This window comes from Rhinopithecus bieti, unplaced genomic scaffold (assembly GCF_001698545.2).
Source record: "Rhinopithecus bieti isolate Rb0 unplaced genomic scaffold, ASM169854v2 scaffold_9899, whole genome shotgun sequence".
Classification (NCBI taxonomy): domain Eukaryota; kingdom Metazoa; phylum Chordata; class Mammalia; order Primates; family Cercopithecidae; genus Rhinopithecus; species Rhinopithecus bieti.
The window spans coordinates 5923177-5941771 of NW_016806979.1; the positions used below are offsets into that span (position 1 = coordinate 5923177).

Genomic DNA, 18595 nt, shown 5'->3' on the forward strand with positions numbered 1-18595 from the left:
GGGATCCGAGTTTTAAAGATAATTTGGCGGGTAGGAGCTCAGGAAGTGGGGAGTGCTGATTGGTTGGAGCTTCCTGAGGTTGGAGATGGAGTCATTGGCAGGGGATTGAAGTGAGGTTTTCTTGCTGTCTTCTGTTCCTGGGTGGGATTGCAGGACTGGTTGAGCCAGATTACTGGTCTGGGTGGTGTCAGCTGATCCATCAAGTACAGGGTCTGCAAAATATCTCAAACACTGATCTTAGATTTTATAATAGTGATGTTATCCCTAGGAGCAATTTGGGGAGGTTCAGACTCTTGCAGCCAGAGGCTGTATGACCTGTAAACAATAATTTCTAATCGTGTAGCTTATTTGTTAGTCCTACAAAGGCAGACTGGTCCCCAGGCAAGAAGAGGGTCTTTTCGGGAAAGGGCTATTACCAATTTTGTTTCAGAGTCAAACTATACACTAAATCCTTTCCCAAGGTTAGTTCGGCCTATGCCCACAAATAAACAAGGACAGCTTAAAGGTTAGAAGCACGATGGAGTCGGTTAGGTCTGATCTCTTTTCACTGTCATAATTTCCTCAGTTACAATTTTTGCAAAGGCGGTTTCAAGAGCAAGGATTCAGAGAGCCTGTCCCTCTCTGCCATGTACTTAGAGGGCAGAGTTGGCATGAAAGACTGGGCAGAACTGGAAGGATCCATCCCTGTGTTACGTTTTGTGGAAGCAGGATCTTTGTTTTTCTTCCAACTATATTCCCAGTGTGTAGAATGGTGCCTGGGCAAAGTGTGAACTCATTCATTCAGCCCCTTCCCACCTTCTGAACATCCAGAGTCCTGGCTGTCCAGCCATTTCCTGGAGGAGTGGCCAAGAATGGACAAGGCACCATGGGATACACACTTCCAGTTCCCTGTGGTCAGGGCAGGGCCAGAAGGAGTGGCCTGGGTTAGAAGCAGGGATGGGCAGTCCTGGACAGCTTCCTGAATTAGGAGGCACTGGATTAGGTCCTCGTGGATCTAGACCTGAGAACCAGATTCCAGATGCTCCAAGAAAGCCCACTAAACCTCCACCTCTCGGAGAGAGTGATTTTCCTGCCTCAGCCTCCCAAGTAGCTGGGATCACAGGCATGCGCCACCACGCCTGGATAATCTTTGTATTTTCAGTAGAGATGGGGTTTTACCATGTTGGCTAGGCTAGTCTTGAACCCCTGACCTCAGGTGATCCACCCACCTCAGTGTGTCAAAGTGCTGGTATTACAGGTGTGAGCCACTGCACTCTGCACTTGTTTTTCTTTTTTGGAACTGAGCTCTCACTGTCGTCCAGGCTGGAGTGCAGTGGCACAATCACTGCAGCCTCAACCTCACCAGCTCAAGGGATCCTCCCACCTCAGCCTCCCAGGTAGCTGGGACCACATGCGTCACTAAACCTGGCTAATTTTTACATTTTTTGTAGAGACGGAATCTTGCTGTGTTGCCCAAGCTGGTCTCATACTCCTGGGCTCAAGTGATCCTCCCACCTCAGCCTCCGAAAGTGCTGTGATTACAGGCGGAAGCCACTGTGCCTGGCCTCACCTGGCACTTTGATGTATCTTCTTTTAAGATTTTGAGGATCCACCCCTTCCTCTGACCTCTTTCTCCAACAGAGTTTGGAGATGAGGATATAGGAGAAATCAAGATATATGGTCACAGCCTCAGGCCATTGCAGCCTTGGAGGGCCCAGGAGTCAGGCAACTCCCTGTCCAGCAGCCACTCCTTCCCTTACCTGTGGGGTGGGGCGAGTGTTCTGCCTTCCCTGCGTGCCTCCCTGGGTGGTGTGTGCATTTCTTTTGTGTATTTATTCAACAAATATTTACCGAATACCTCTTATGTGCCTGGCCTTGTGCTTGGCCCTGGACAAAGTCCACACCCACTTTGAGTGTTCCAGTCTAGCAAGGGACAGAGGTAAAAACAAGGTAATTAAAGACTGGCTGCATCCTATGATGGAAACAAACACCCATGAGGCAGAGAGTGGCCATTAAGAGGGCCTGGCCAAAGGAGGTGACGTTTCAGCAGCCACGTGAAGGTCTGGGGAAGGTCACCCCAGGCAGAGGCAATAGCAGAAGTAAAGGTCAGGTGGCAGGAATGGGTGTGACGGCCAGTGTGACAGAGCCTCTCAGGCCTGGCTCTGTAGCTGGCCTGGGGAGTGTCGTGAGCGGGTCTGCACCAACCCTATTTGGGTATTTTTTGTTTTGGGGGGTTTTTGTTTGTTTGTTTGTTTGTTTTTGAGATGGAGTCTCACTCTGTCGCCCAGGCTGGAGTGCAGTGTCTGGATCTCGGCTCACTGCAAGCTCCGCCTCCCGGGTTTACGCCATTCTCCTGCCTCAGCCTCCTGAGTGGCTGGGACTACAGGCACCCGCCACCTCGCCCGGCTAGTTTTTGGTATTTTTTGGTAGAGACGGGATTTCACCGTGTTAGCCAGGACGGTCTCGATCTGCTGACCTCGTGATCCGCCCGTCTCGGCCTCCCAAAGTGCTGGGATTACAGGCTTGAGCCACTGCGCCCGACCTGTTTTTTGGATTTTTTTTTGAGATGAACTGTCACTGTCACCCAGGCTGCAATGCAGTGGCACGATCTCAGCTTACTGCAGCCTCTGCCTTCTGGGTTCAAACGATTCTTCTGCCTCAGCCTCCCGAGTAGCTGGGACTACAGGTGTGCACCACCATGCTTGGCTAATTTTTGCATTTTTAATAGAGATGGAGTTTTACCATATTGGCCAGGCTGGTCTCGAACTCCTGCTCACTGCAGCCTCTGCCTCCTGCTTTCAAGCGATTCTCCTGCCTCAGCCTCCCAAGTGGCAGGGATTACAGGCACCTGCCACCACGGCCAGCTAATTTTTGTATTTTAGTAGAGATGGGGTTTTGCCATGTTGGCCAGGCTGCTCTGGAACTCCTGACCTCAGGTGATCACCTGCCTCAGCCTCCCAAAGTGCCGAGATTACAGGCGAGAGCCGCTGTGGCTGTCCTGCCAGCTCTCTTTGTTTCTCAGATGTTCTTTCTGCTGCTTTTGGATGGGACTGCAGGTGACAGGCAAGGAGGCCATGGGTCCTCCCAGGCTGTGCTCTTGGTCACTGGGACCAGGTGGTGACCCAAGAGGGGCTGTCACTGGCATGGAAGGTGTGTCTCCAGGCCACCTGCTGACAGTAGGGCGTCCGCCTCTGGGCAGCTCTGCCAGGGCCTTGCTGGATTTCCCTAGGCAGATCACTTCTGCTGTGGGTGCTGGCGCCTCCTCTGCAGAATGAGAGGTGGGCCTTAAAGGGCTAGCCTGACCTCTGCCCCTTCCCCGGTGATCCGGGAGGAGGTCCCAGGTCCCATTCCTGTTACGGACTGGAGAAATAAAACAGGCTTACTGAGGAAAACCCACGGCTTCTTCACAGTAAAGGGCGACCTGGGCGTGGGACCCATGTGCCAATCTATGGCTCTTGTGTTTTCTCTGTGGCTGGTGGCACCCAGTCAGACACACGCCCAGCCGCCCACAGCCCTCCTCCCCTGCCTCTCCGAGCAGCCGCCCCGGGGCCACATGGCCCGTTCTTCCCCCTTATCTGGCTCTTCCAGGAAGCCGGTGCAGGAAGCGGGCTTGGGCCTGGCTTCCTGCTGGCACCGACCTCCCCTGGGCAGCTTTTCTCAGGAAGGGGCTGTGGGATGTAGGATTCCCTCCCCAGCCCCTTCCTTTCATAGGGGAGCCACCCCACCAGGGTTGAAGGCCATTTCCGGCCTCAACAGGGAGAGGCCTTCAAGTTCACACTCCCTGGAAAGGCGGCCACCCTGTGGATCAGGGTGGTAGCCAGGGCAGGACTCCCAGCAAAGGCTTCTGGGGTCAGGGCCACCTGGAATTCCAGTCACCAGGACGAGGCAAGGTGAAGCCTCTGTCCTGTGAGGCACTGTCTCGTCAGGGCCCCTTGGTGCTGGGACCTTCCTCACAGCAGTACTAGAACGGGCCTGTTATAGGACCCCGCACCCAGGCACAGCCCTGTGTCACCCCGAGGCAGCTCCCAGTGTACAGGCTGAGTTTTATGTTTCCGAAATGAAAGTGTTGATTTTCCCCCCAGTAATAGAAACACTACATATTTGACATAATAAATTCAGTAATGATGGAAAAAAACATCTTGAAACCAGACGTGGTAGCGCATACTTGTAATTCCAGCTACTTGGGAGCTTGAGATGGGAGGATTCCCTGAGACCAAGAGTTCAAAGCCAGCTTGGGCAAGATAGCAAAACCCTGTCGCCACCAAAAAAAAAAAAATCTTGAAAGTTCACCTTACCTGGTGACTTCCTGTCTTTGAAAACCCAGTTCAGGCTAAGGGTGATGGCTCATGCTGTTACCCCAGCACTTTGGGAGGACCAGGCGAGGGGGTCACTTGAGGTCAGGAGTTCAAGACCAACCTGGCCAACATGTAGAAACCCCGTCTCTACTAAAAATACAAAAATTAGCCGGGCATGGTGGCGCACCCCTGTAATCCCAGCTACTTGGGAGGCTGAGGCGGGAGGATCACTTGAACCCCGGAGGTGGAAGTTGCAGTGAGCCAGGATCATACCACTGCACTCCAGTCTGGGTGACAGGCTTGCTTCTCAGGCTCAAGTGATCCTCCTGCCTCAGCACCCAAGTAGCTGGGACTACAGGCGCATGCCACCATGCCCAGCAAAGTTTTGTATTTTTAGAGCAAGACTTCATCTGAAAAAATAAAAATAAAACCAGCTCAGATGTGGCCTTCTCTGATGGGACTGACCCCTGCAATGGGGCCTGGCGGTGTCAGTCTCGGCCAGTTGGGGCTGCCCTGCAAGGCATGGGCTTGTGCTTTCTTCAGACAGACAGGGCCAGGCCAGCTCTGCCCCCTCCTAGCTCCATAGTACCGGGCAAGTTCCCCAGTTTCCAAGCTGTAGTGTCCTCAACTCCATACTCACAGTAACCTCAACATGGATGCATCTCAGGCATACCAGTTTGAGCTTAAAATACAAGCATTAGGCCAAGCGAGGTGGCTCATGCCTGTAATCCCAGCACTTTGGGAAGCTGAGGCAGGTGGATCACCTGAGGTCTGGAGTTTGAGACTAGCCTGGCCAACATGGTGAAACCCCGCCTCTACTAAAAATATAAAAATTAGCTGGGTGTGGTGATGCACGCCTGTTGTCCCCAGCTGCTTGGGAGGCTGAGGCAAGCTGCTTGGGAGGCTTGAACACAGGAAGTGGAGGTTGCAGTGAGCCGTGATTGTGCCACTGCACTCCAGCCTGGGTGACAGAGCGAGACTCTGTCTCAAAAAAAAAAAAAAATTGACCAGTGTTCAGCACCAAGAGCAGGTGGTGGCCACCTATGGGAGGAGGGAGGGTATGTGAGGCTTTTCTTCCTAATCCAAGAGGCAGGTGTGTGTTCCGGGGCTGGGCAGAGTAAGGAAATGGCATTTCCGGTGGAGAGTGATTGACACACACTCCTGTGCGCCCCTTCCACCGTACCGCACCATCTTTGAGTCGTGGGTGGGACTCGAGACCAGAGCTCCCAGGCGCTGATCAGACAGACAAACCATGCAGCTTTATTTGCCTTTCAGCTTCCCTTGTCACTGTTGAAGACGGCTCAGAATCACCCCATGGTGAGTACTCAGTGGTCTGGGACAGCCTGTTTGAGAGGGGGCCAGCCTCAGCACAGGGGCGGCGGCTGAGCAGACGGCTTCCTGCCTGTCCACCAGCATGGCAGCTCGTTCCCTTCTCCCTCCCCAGGCGTGTCCACACCCCTGTCATTTCTGCTACTTGTAAGAGTAATGCATACATACTTACTAAAAATTTAATGGGCCAGTTGCAGTGGCTCACGTCTGTAATCCCAGCACTTTGGGAGGCCGAGACAGGAGGATCGCCTGAGCTCAGGAGTTCAAGATCAGCCTGGGCAAGAAGAACTTAAAATTTAGCCAGATGAGGTGGTGTGTGCCTATAGTCATAGCTACACAGGAGACTGAGGCGAGAGAATTGACTGATCCCAGGAGTTTGAGGCTGCAGTGAGCTATGATCATACCACTGTGCTCCAGTCTGAGCGACAGAGTGAGACCTTGTCTCTAAAAAAAGAAAAAAAATTAATGAGGGGGTTCTGCAGCCATACCACCCTGAACACGCCCGATCTCATCTGCTCTCGGAAGCTAAGCAGGGTTGGGCCTGGTTAGTACTTGGATGGGAGAAAATTTTTTTTTTTTTTTTTTGAGAGGGGGTCTCTCTTTTTCCCCCTGCTGGGGGGGCACCGCCGGGCCTTCCCCCCCCACAACCCCCCCCCCCCCGGCTTTCTTCCCTTTCCCCTGCCCCCCCCCCCCGGGTAGCTGGGACTACAGGCACCCGCCACCCCGCCCGGCTAGTTTTTTTTTTTTTTTGTATTTTTTTGTAAAGACGGGGTTTCACTGTGTTAGCCAGGATGGTCTTGATCTCCTGACCTTGTGATCCGCCCGCCTCGGCCTCCCAAAGTGCTGGGATTACAGGCTTGAGCCACCGCGCCCGGCCAAGGATGGGAGAAAATTAATGAGGTGGAAGGATCACTTGAGCCCAGGAGTTCAAATCCAACCTGGGCAATATAACAAGACCCTGTCTCTTAAAAAAATAAAAAGAACTTCAGGCTGGGCGTGGTGGCTCATGCCTAGTATCCCAGCACTTTGGGAGGCTGAGGCTAGAGGATGGCTTGAGCCCAGGAGTTCAGAGACCAGCCTGGGCAACAAGGAGAAACCACGCCTCTCCATAAAATATAAAAATTAGCTGGGTGTAGTGGCATGTGCCTGTAGTTCCAGTTACTCGGGAGCCTAAGGCAGGAGGATCACCTGAGCCTGGGGCGTTTGAGGCTGCAGGTCTAACCTGGGCAACAGTGAGACCCTGTCTCCAAAAAATGATAGTATTACATACTAACACTTCAGTTAAAGTGCACAATTTAGTGGCATTTGGTGCAGTCACAGCGTTGTGTAACCACCACCTCTCTCTAGGCCGGAACATTTCCGTCTCCCCAAAAGGAAACCCCATCTCTATCAGCAGTCACTTCCCAACCCTAGCTCCTGATGAGCACGAGGCAGCTGCCATCTCTTTGGGGTTGCCTATTCCGGATATATCCCATGCGTGTGAGCAGAGACTATGAGGCCTCTCGGGTCTAGTAGCTGTCACTCAGCACCATGTTTTTGAGGTTCATCCACCCTGTGGCCTGTGTCAGTGCCTCATTCCTTATAGCCAGACGATACTCCGTGGAGCAGATACTTAACACATTTTGTTTATCTGTTCGTCTGCTGATAGGCATCTGGGCTCTTTCCCCTTTTTGGCTATTGCGAATAGTGTCACTGTGAACGTTCACACACACATATTTGTATAGTTGCCTGTGTTCGTTTCTCTCGGGCAGATGCCTAAGTTGAATCATTTAAAAATCTCAGCCTTGGTGGGAGGCCAAGGCGGGTGGATCACCTGAAGTCAGGAGTTCGAGACCAGCCAACATGGTGAAACCCCCGTCTCTACTAAAACATTAGCTGGGCGTGGTGGCAGGTGCCAGCTACTTGGGAGGCTGAGGCAGGAGAATCGCTTGAACCCGGAAGGCAGAAGTTGCAGTGAGCTGAGATCACGCCATTGCACTCCAGCCTGGGCAACAAGAGCGAGACTTCGTCTCAAAAGAAAAACTCGGCCAGGCGCGGTGGCTTAAGCCTGTAATCCCAGCACTTTGGGAGGCCGAGACTGGCGGATCACGAGGTCAGGAGATCGAGACCATCCTGGCTAACATGGTGAAACCCCGTCTCTACTAAAAAATACAAAAAACTAGCCGGGCGTGGTGGCGGGCGCCTGTAGTCCCAGCTACTAGGGAGGCTGAGGCAGGAGAATGGCGTAAACCCGGGAGGCAGAGCTTGCAGGGAGCTGAGATCCGGCCACTGCACTCCAGCCTGGGTGACAGAGTGAGACTCCATCTCAAAAAAAAAAAAAAGAAAAGAAAAACTCAGCCTTGGACTGAGCACAGTGGCTAATGCCTATAATCTCAGCACTCTGGGAGGCCAAGACAGGAGGATCACTTGAGCCCGGGAGTTTGGGACCAGTCTGGACAACAGTGAGACCCCACTTCTACAAAAGGAAAATAAATTAACCGCGTGTGGTAGTGTGAGCTTGTAGTTTCAGCTACTAGGGAAACCGAGGTGGGAGGATGACTTGAGCCCAGGAGGTCGAGGCTGCAGTGAGCCGTGCTCACGACACTGTACTCCAGTCTGGGCAACAGAGCAAGACCCTGTCTCATAGAAGACATCAAAAAATCTCAGCCTTTTTTGAACCGCAGCATATCTTCAGAATGATGTGCTACTTATCTTTGTTCTCAAAACATATCAAAATAGACGAGTAATTATTACAGTGCAAAACAGCATTTGCGGAACACCACAGCCCAAATATCTGGTGTTGTGGGGGTGCCTACCGGACCAGCCTAGCTGTGCCCACCTGGTCCCCAGCCACCCTGGATCAGTGGCCACCATCACCATTGTCTCACTCATTCCTTTAAACATTTCTGTGTTTCTTAATTTTTTTTTTTTTTTTTTTTTTTTTTTGAGATGGAGTCTCCACTCTGTCACCCAGGCTGGAGTGCAGTGGCCGGATCTCAGCTCCCCTGCAAGCTCCTGCTCGGGTTTATGCCATTCTCCTGCGCTCCCAGCCTTCCCCGAGTAGGGGCTGGAGCTACAGGGCGGCCCCCACACCTCGCCCGGGCTAGTTTTTGTATTTTTTTAGTAGAGACTGGGTTTCACCATGTAGCAGGATGGTCTCGATATTCTGGGGACCTCGTTGATCGCCTCGTCCTCGGCCCTCCCCAAAGTGTGGATACAGGCCCTTGAGCCCCACCCGCGCGCCGGCCAATTTTTTCCCTTTTTTTTTTTCTTTTTTTTTTTTCGGGGATGGAAAGTCTCGCTCTGCCCGGCCCAAGGATGGAGTGTGCAGTGGCCGGATCCTACTTCAGCTCACTGCAAGCTCCGCCTTCCGGGTTCACGCCATTCTCCTGCCTCAGCCTCCCGAGTAGCTGGGACTGCAGGCTCCCGCCACCACGCCCGGCTAGTTTTTTGTATTTTTTAGTAGAGACGGGGTTTCACCGACCGTGCTAGCCAGGATAGTCTCGATCTCCTGACCTCGTGATCCACCCGTCTCGGCCTCCCAAAGTGCAATTTTTTCTTTTGTAAGACCAAGTCTCACTCTGTTGCTCAGGCTGGAGTGCAGTGGTGCGGATCTCAGCTCACTGCAACTTCCGCCTGCTGGGTTCAAACAATTCTTCTGCCTCAGGCTCCCAAGTAGCTGGGACTACAGGCATGCATCACCATGCCCAGCTAATTTTTGTATTTTTAGTAGAGATGGGGTTTCACCATGTTGGTCAGGATGGGGTCAGGATGGTCTCAATCTCTTGACCTCGTGATTTGCCCACGTCAGCCTCCCAAAGTGCTGGGATTACAGGCCTGAGCCACCATGCCCGGCCCAGTATCATTTTTTAATTGTACAAAGGTTGGCGTCATGATAGACTGTCTAACTGCCAGTGAAGTGTATAGTGGAGGCAGAGTCTGTCACCTGTAAGGAAGGCCATTTAGGGGTCTGGGAGCTGTGGGCTGAGGCCTGGAGGTGGTGGTCCGTCTCACGGGGCAGAGCTGCACCTCCTGGGGGGCCCATGGCGCAGGGCTCCAGGGCCATAGCTGACCTCTGGCATGTCTCTCTTCCAGCTGGTGGAGCTGAAAAATGGGGAGACGTACAATGGACACCTGGTGAGCTGCGACAACTGGATGAACATTAACCTGCGAGAAGTCATCTGCACATCCAGGGTGGGTACTGCGCCCACCAATGGGGGTGGTATGCGGGGGTGGACACTCAACATCCTCCCTCCCTGGGCCTCATGGGAGGAGTTAGTGGGGGAGGCCGCCTAGGACTGCTCATCCTGACAGGGGTCAGTGGGGAGGGACAGGTCAGGGTGGGCCAGGCCACCAAGTCCCCTAGCACGCCCTGGACTTTGACCCTGTGTGAGGCTGCCCCCCCGACCCGGCCTTTCCTGCTGTGTGTCTGTTGGTGCCACCCCTGACCTGGAAGGACCTGGGCCTGGGGATTCCCTGTGGAATTCCCCTCCAGGGGAAGTCCAAGCCTCCCAGGCTCTGCTGCCTTTAGTCCAGCCTGGATGTTGCCTGGACTCTGTGGGCCATGGTAGCGTGGCCATGGGATGTCCAGAATGCCCAGGTCATGGTGGGCAGGGGCAGTGCCAGGGCCCGGTGGGCCAGGAGCCACCAGCCAGAGCCCAAGACCGGGAATTGCCTCGCTAGGAGCGCTGCTGGGTCGGCCGGGGCTGGAAGATGGTTCCCCTGGCGTCACAGGCCTTCCCTGCCCCTGGGATGACCCATGGAGCACTGAGGAGGAGGTCAGGCATGGTGCTGAAGGCAGCGGCTCCCTTGGACTCCTCCCACCAACCTTCCCTGACACCATCTGTCTTGTCTCCCTGTGGGTGACAGCCCCCATGGTATAGGGAGGAAACTGCTGGGGAGCTTGGAGTGCCTGCCTGGGGTCACCTTGACAGGACAACAGAGCTCAAGGAGGGGGAGCGGCTCCTTCCTGAAGTGGCCTTGTCTTGCCCTGACCCCCAGCCCGACCCAGGACTGGGCCTCTTGTCAGCACAGGGTGGGAACAGGTGGTGGGGCTGCTGTGCAGCAGCGCTAGAAGCTCTAGAAGCTGATTGCTGGGTTTCGTGCCATAGCCTCTCGGAGGGCGTCTGGGTGGGTCCAGTCCGGCTGTGTGGGACGGTGCCTCGGTGCAGAACCACGTGCCTCCCACCTGCGGCCAGCAGGGCTCTTTCCCCTTCTGGCATTGGAATCACCAGGTGTGTTGCGTGCGTGAGCGTGTGCGGTCTTTTGGACACTTCCAGGTCCTAGACCTGAGAAGCCTGTTAATTCAGAGGCTGTGTGGTCTCCAGGGGTTGGTCTGGCCTCTGCCGCCAGCTTCGAGTGGACGGGTGACTTTCCCTGGGCAGCCTGCCTCTGTGGCTGGGTGGTGATGCTGCCGTCACTGGGGGCTGAGAGGAGAGGCGATGGGAACTCACATCGTCCCCATCTGAGCGGGGCCCTCCCTCCCTCAGAGGCAGGCCGCAGGATGCAGAGAGTCCCTCGGGCTGAGGGAGCTCTGGAGCGCTGTGGGCAGGAGGCAGGGGCCTCCCTGCAGTGAGCTCAGGCCCTGCCCAGGTTCCTGCACGAGGAAGCCTCTGGGCCCTGCCTGGGAGAGCTGGGCGCCAAGCCGCCTGCCCAGGCCCTGAGCCCCCACAGAACCATAGTGTGTCCACCCCACGAGCCCTTGAGGGGTTCCTAGGACAGTGAGCACCCAAAGGGGCTGTTCATCCCCACCCAGCGCTGGGCCAGGCAACACCCACCCAGGCATGGAGGAGAGTGTCTGACAGGAGGACTTGGGGATTCAGGCAGGTGAGGCCTTTTAGGGCCAGAGTCATCCAGATGAGAAGTGGGAAAACCACGTGCAAAGTCCTGGGAGCAAGCCCATGGCGTGTGTTCCGGAAACAAAGTTCCATCTAGAGGGAATGTCATCAGGGGCTGGGAGAGGACCGCCAGGGCGGGGCAGGGTCTCGAGCCCTAGAGAGCCCTGCTGAGGCTCTTAGACCTTGCCCCCAAGACAGAGGGGCCCATGGGTGGGTTCCAAGCAGGAAGATACTGTGATCTGACTTCTAATGGCATCTGGGGCAAAGGCCATGCAGGCGTCACACATGGATCTGTACAGGAACCTGGGTGGTGGGGTGGTACTGGGAAACTGATATGGTAGGAATGGCCCTAGCCCCTGCTAATCCCTCGATCTGTCCCAGTGGGGGCCTCAGGGACACATTGCAGCGTGAGTCTGTGACTTTGCAAGGCCTGCATTTCTCCAGTCTCGGTTAGCTCTCCTAACACTGGCATCACTGGAAGCTGCCCTTGAGCCACCCTGGCAGGACCCAAGTACCCCCATCCCCCACCCCTCTTCACCCACCACACTAGGCCTGTAGCTTGCTCGCATGTCCCTGCACCCAACTCAGGCCCTGTTGGGAGATACTGGGATGAATGAATGAGTCGGCACATAGAGAGGCTTCCAGAAGTGAGGTGGGGCTGGGGCAGGAGGAGGAGTAGCTGGGCTTTGTCTGGGTCTGGTGCACAGGGAGGCCCCCATCCACTCTGGGCTTTGGGCTGCAGGTGAAGAATCCCAACCCCAACTGGAGAGAGCCCCATCCCAGGCTGGAGGGAGCCCCAGTCAGCCACTCCTGAGCCAGGCCCACGGGCAGAGGATAGGAGTCAGTTTTCCTTGTGGGTGCACAAGGGGGCTGCGCCTACCACATCCACCCTTGCTGTTGGGTGAAGGATTGCCTGGGATCAGGAGAGATCCTGCCTGCAGGGTGGACACCTTTCCACATGTCTCCTGGGACTGAGACTGTGCAGCTTGCCGGGGTGGTGCGGGGTGCAGGCTGGGTGGGATCTGCAGGGCCTCCCACAGATCGGAGACCCTGCTCCCAGTACTGGGCCAGACAGCCTGGTAATAACCCGCTCCCCGGCCAGGCGCGGTGGCTCACACCTGTAATCTCAGCACTTTGGGAGGCCGAGGCAGGTGGATCATGAGGTCAGGAGATCGAGACCATCCTGGCTAACACGGTGAAACCCTGTCTCTACTAAAAATACAAAATAATTAGCTGGGCGTGGTGACTGGTGCCTGTAGTCCCAGCTACTCAGGAGGCTGAGGCAGGAGAATAGCGTGAACCCGGGAGGCGAAGGTTGCAGTGAGCCGAGATGGCACCACTGCACTCCAGCCTGGGTGACAGAGCAAGACTCTGTTTCAAAAAAATAAAAATAAAAGTAAAAGTAAAAAATAGGGCCAGGCACGGTGGCTCACGCCTGTAATCCCAGCACTTTGGGAAGCTGAGGTAGGCGGCTCACAAGGTCAGGAGATCGAGACCATCCTGGCTAACACGGTGAAACCCCGTCTCTACAAAAATACAAAAAAATTAGCCAGGCATCTGTAATCCCAGCTAATCGAGAGGCTGAGGTGGGAGAATTGCTTGATCCCAGAAGGTGGAGGTTGCAGTGAGCCAAGATCGTGCCACTGCAGTCCAGCCTGGGTGCTAGAGTGAGACTCTATCTCAAAAATAAAAAAAACCCGCTCCCCTTCTCCGCAGGACGGGGACAAGTTCTGGCGGATGCCCGAGTGCTACATCCGTGGCAGCACCATCAAGTACCTGCGCATTCCTGACGAGATCATTGACATGGTCAAGGAGGAGGTGGTGGCCAAGGGCCGCGGCCGCGGAGGCCTGCAGCAGCAGAAGCAGCAGAAAGGCCGCGGCATGGGCGGCGCCGGCCGAGGTGGGTCTCCCATCCGCGGTGGACATACCTGGGGCGGGAGGACAGCCACACGTGGCATCCCTCCTTCTCGGGGTTGGCCTTCTTGGCTAGTGCCCTTGCAGCACTGCCTCGGAGCCTCCCGACCCTCCCGGGCCCCCCTCCTGGTCTTTGGCCATGAGCCGAGGCCCAGCCAGAGGAGCCCGGAGACCTGGGACTCAGTCCTCCTCTCACTGTGCCTCCTGGTAGTCCTCAGGGCACATCACGTCACCTCCCCAAGCCTCAGTTTCCCCTCTGAGAGGGTCTGGTGGTGCCCACCTGTCCAGGCCGCTGGCAAGGACTCCACTTGGGGCCTGGTGTGGGGCCCTTTCCCTTCTGTGGCTCTATCCAGAGCCAAGGTCACCCGCCCCCACCAGAGATGATGAATTGGCGTAAAATTCCATTTGTTAGGCCCAGGGGCCATCTGTAACCCCTGCCCCTCCTTACCTCTCTGTCCCCAGCTCTTGTGTTTTCAGGGGAACCTGGGCTTTGCTTCTTCCATCCATGGGCACTGCTGGTGTGCTGGGCTCAGGTGCCAGCCTGGGGGCTTGCAGAACGGCAGGCTGGCCCCGGAAGGCCCCAGGTGCCAATTCTGAGTGCAGGCTCACGAGGCGGTCAGGAGTGAGCCCGAGGGAGGGATGGGGATAGTACTCCAGGCAGGGAACTTTGGGGATCTCAGGGTGGGTGGGGCCTCTGGGGTCCCAGGCCTGGCTCCTTCCCAGCACTTGGGATCAACGTTGTTGAGAGAGTGGGTCGGGTCCTACCTAGGGAAGTCGGGGGTTTTCTCTGGCTGCTCTGCAGGAAGCCACGGGGCCATGGGGTGCAGACAGCAGCCTCGCAGTAACTCCCACCAGGCCGTGCACCCTGGCACAGCTGGCCCTCCCTGGTGAGAGGGGAGGTTGGTGGCCTGGGCCAGTGTTGGCCTCTGGCCTCTGTCCCCACAGGGCCTGGTGGCCCCTGGCTGGTGAGAGCCCTGACCTCTTGGATCCTCTAAATCTGGACCCCTGACCCCACCTTCAAGGTGTTGAGGTCTACAGAGGAGACAGTGATTCCAGTTCCTGTTGGGGTCAGTCCTCCTGTCTCCAGACCTCCCCGGCCCAAGGCTGAGATTCCGAGCGGGCTCTGTGGAGGGCCGGAGCTATGCTGCCTGCAGCTCTGGCCTCTGGTCCCTGGTACCGGCACATGGGCCGCAGGGCCAGCTCCTCTTGCTGGCCTTGGCTCTCCTGCTGTTTGAAGCTCCAGCTTTGATTTCCTCAAGCATTCATCCAGCTAGAAAGTTCTCTGAAACGGCTCCCTAGACGGGGCTCACAGAGCTGGGGTCCCCGAGGGAGACGGAGAGGGAGGGATCGATGTGGGGTCCCGGCCCACCCAGCCTGCTGCATCCAGGCCTGGCCTGTGGTGGGGGTGGCATGAAGGGGTGCTGGGCACACAGACGGTGTGGGGACAGGCGTGCCCTGCGTGCAGCCTGCTCAGGATTACTGTGGGCGCCGCTGCAGTGTCCACTCAGTGAGTCCCTGGGGCCCTCATCTCCTGGGACTCTATCTCCTGGGACCCCCCTGTCACCTCCCCAGTGGCCACATGCTCCCACCTCAGGGGCTTCATGGAAAATGTCATTTGGCCTCATGGTCTCCTGTCTCTGTGGCCTCAGGCCAGGTGGGGAATCCCCTCCCCTTCTCCATTCCTGGGGCTGGATTCACAGAAACCCCTTTTCTGTTTACTCCCCGAAGGTGGATGAGGGGCCATGGGTGGTCCTGGAGCGTGGGAGGCCCCCCCAGGCAGCCCCCAGCCTGGCCTACTGCCCTAGTCTCTGCTCCACCCCTCTCTCACCTCCCCCTCCTCCAGGAAGCCCTTCTGGCTTTGTCGTTTAAGAAGCCTGCCCCAACCCACCATGTGACTTAGTGCCCTCTGTTGCCTAGTCCCCCCCCTGCATCCCTGGGGGTTGGGTCTAGTCCCATAATGAGGATGCCCTGGAGTTCCTGCCTTCCTCAGATACTCTGCCTCATGGAGGAGATCCAAAGCACCCTCAGTCCCCACCTCACATATGAGGAAGCTGAGCCTGGGGACTTAGGTGACCTGGACTAGAGTTTCAGGGCACTGGGATCCTGTGGAAACTCCCACTCACCTGGCTCTGCTGCAGCCCCCTCTCTCTGTTCTCTAGGTGTGTTTGGCGGCCGGGGCCGAGGTGGGATCCCAGGCACAGGCAGAGGCCAACCAGAGAAGAAACCGGGCAGACAGGCGGGCAAACAGTGAGCCCACCCAGACCGGCCGCTGCGCCCCCTCCTGCCAGGGCAGCGATTCCGCTCCACAGTCTCCGACGGATCTGCTCAGAAAGGAAGAGGCGGGAGTCAGGGGAACCCCTTCGTGTTTTGCGACCCTCCCTTTTAGGTGAAGTCCCTTTTTCTTGCTAAAACCGGCAATTCTCCGGTTGGAAATGTTATTTGGTGTTTTTGGTTTTGTGAAGCGGCCGCCCCAAAGCTGGCTGGATTCCTGGAAGAGTCTGTGTTGAAGGCATCTTTCAAGCCCTCGCTCTGGTTCTCAGGGCGGCATTTTCCAGGCGGGTTTGTTTTGCATTTCTCGGAGCCTCTCTGAGCAGTGACCAGACGGGAGATTTTTATTTTAAGCTGTTCACGCTGGGACTGACAGCCTGCAGAGTTTCTTTGGGCGCGGCCCCAAAATTGCCTTCAAAACAAACCTGGGACGGTTGAAAGCCTTCGAACCCGTGCACAGGATGCCTTGGGCCCTGGCCCATCGCTTCCTCTCTTGTGTTACAAAAATAAAAACAAATAAAACTACACACTGCACATCCACTGTTCCTTTTGAGCATCTGGGCGCACCTAGTGGGTCTCCTGCCCTCTGTCCATCTCTGGGCTGTCGGGAAATCACCGTTCCCGTGAGGGAAGCTTCCTTTTTAGAGATCTCACCAGGCGTCAGCGTCACTGTGGGGTCCTGATATCCTTTTACAAAAGGCAAGACCAGCATCTAGACAGTGGGGCTCTTGAGAGTCCCTGGCGCCCCCACACCAGGTTGTCCTATACCCTCTCCCCTCTGTGGAGATGTTAATGCTGAGGGTTGTGTGAGGAGGGAAGTCCCAGGCAGGGGCCACACATGGTCCCCATCACCCCTTCCCGGGTGGCCTGGGCTCCATCATCTATCCCCATCTGGCCACACTGGCGTTCACACAGAGAAGACTGGGGACAGGAATCCCCTCGGAAGATTCTCACGAGGCTCCTGCCCCCTTTCTGAGCCAGGCCGAACTTGTCAAACCTCGGGCGCGTGCCTGAGACACTGAGTCAGCACTTTCGGGAAAGGCTCCAGGTAGCATCTGCGGACTGGGAAGTGACTGCAGGGAAGCCCTGAGCCAGGCAGCAGCCCGTCACCCCGCATAGCCTTCTCTTCAGGGTCCCCGTTTGGAGACCTATTTTGAGAGGTGATTGGAATAAAAGGCCCCGTCCGTGAGGAACTGTTTCTTGAGTCTTCAGAGTTCCTTGCCATCGTATAGATTTTGCATTTACAATGTCCTAACCTGAGATGCTCTCCTTGTGTGTGGGGTGGGGGACAGGGATGGATATCTGCTGTCGCCTGAATCCTCTCCTCCACAGCGGCACTTGATTGATGGTTAGAGATAGGGCATGTGAGGTCCAGGCTGCGACCTGCCCTGAACCTCACAAACCCGCCCCTCAACACAAGCAGGGGCGGCAGTTGTGGGCCCTGGCCTGGAAGCCTTGGGATGCACCGACCCATAGCACCCACCTGCCTGCTGGACAAGAGCATTGGTTTTTTTGTTTGTTTTTCTTTTTTTTTGAGACGGAGTCTCGCTCTGTTGCCCAGGCTGTAATGCAGTGACGCGATCTCAGCTCACTGCAAGCTCCACCTCCTGGGTTCAAGCAATTCTCTTGCCTTAGCCTCCCAAGTAGCTGGGATTACAGGTGTGCACCAACACGTGTGGCTAATTTGTTGTATTTTTAGTACACAGTTCCACCATGTTGGCCAGGCTGGTCTTGAACTCCTGACCTCAAGTGATCCTCCCACCTGGGCCTCCCAAAGTGGTGGGATTACAGGCGTGAGCCACTGCACCTGGTTGACGGGAGCATCTCTTGGCACATCCCATGCCCCTACAGGGTGGGCTGTGCAGGGGGCTGGGCTCACAGGGTGAGGTGGGTGAGGCAATCTTCAGGGAAGGAGGGAAGGAAGGGTGGGGAGCAGGGAGGTCCCATTTGCAGCTCCTGCCCCTCATCCTAGACTCAGTGGCCCTTAGAGGCCTCTGGGGCTCTCCAAGCAGCCCGGGCTCCTTCCTCCCAGGGGTTGTGTGTGTCACGAGGCGTGGATGAAATCTGGGAGCTCTGGGGTCAGGCGTCCTGGGAATTTGGGTTGGGTAAGCCCTCGGAGGCCCCTTCCCCTTTCTGCTGATCTCTGGTTCTTCCTCCCTGACCAGGCTCTGAACTCAGAATGTGTTCCAACACCCCCTAGTGCCTTCACACCGTTCAGGTTCCCAGGTGTCAGGGCTAATCCCCGGCCTCCTTTGCCTGTGTAATTGCAGCTTCTTGCCGGTGCAGCCAGACGCAGAGCCGGCTCTGACCTTTCCAGCCCGGCAGCTGCGGGCTCTAGGCCCAGTCTCTCCTGACCTGTGACTCGAGCCGCAGAGTCCCCTCGCCTGCCTCCGCCAACTTGGCCTCGTGGGCTAGAGTAGCCCCTGCTTAGGCCCCTGCAGACTTCCAGAAGCTTCCGGCCCCCCTCCCTTGAGCTGGGTGTCGGACCAGCTCTGTGTTTCATTCTTCCTGGCTGGTTTCACGAAGCCTCATCCTCAGCCCCCTCAAGAAACAGAAACCAAAAGCACCAGTCTAGTTCCTAAATCCAAGGCTTCCAGGTCTTTCTGTCCCTCGGATGGTCTGTTGGGCCCAGGGTCCGTGCCCTCCTCACCCAGCTAGGGCTGCCTTTACCGTAGATGGTCCCCACCCACCCCCAGACCTTCTCGCCTGGAGTTTGCTTTCTGTCAGGGAGGCCCATGCCTGACACTGTGCTGTGACTCAGCCCGGGGCTGAGCTCTGCAGGGCCAGCTCACAGTCCCACGCCAGAGTGCGACAGGCCCGGGTCGGCTGCTGACGCCACCTCATCCCGGAGCCAAGCACCCGCTTCAGGGACAAAAGTGCAGAGGCTGGCCTTGGGCAGTGGCCCCTGAGAGGCAGCTGTGGGAAGTCATCCCTCTCTCTTCCTCCATACCCCTCCTCTCGCTCCCCATCTTCCTCCCCATCCTCCCCATCCCC

The 18595-nt window shown here is 56.4% G+C and overlaps 1 protein-coding gene across 2 annotated transcripts in view; it reads left to right on the forward strand.

Moving 5' to 3' along the window:
* LSM4 (LSM4 homolog, U6 small nuclear RNA and mRNA degradation associated) overlaps nt 1–16137 on the forward strand; it is an 18085-nt gene extending 1948 nt beyond the window's left edge. Inside the window, exons 2-5 of one of the 2 annotated variants that reach the window (XM_017879451.1) lie at nt 5550–5591; nt 9678–9776; nt 13136–13319; nt 15493–16137. In XM_017879451.1, coding sequence (XP_017734940.1) covers nt 5550–5591; nt 9678–9776; nt 13136–13319; nt 15493–15584 — 417 coding nt within the window. In that variant the 3' untranslated portion in view covers nt 15585–16137. The remainder of the gene's footprint in view (nt 1–5549; nt 5592–9677; nt 9777–13135; nt 13320–15492) is intronic. The other variant, XM_017879452.1, reaches the window with a different exon arrangement.
* The last annotated feature ends 2458 nt before the right edge of the window (nt 16138–18595 follow it).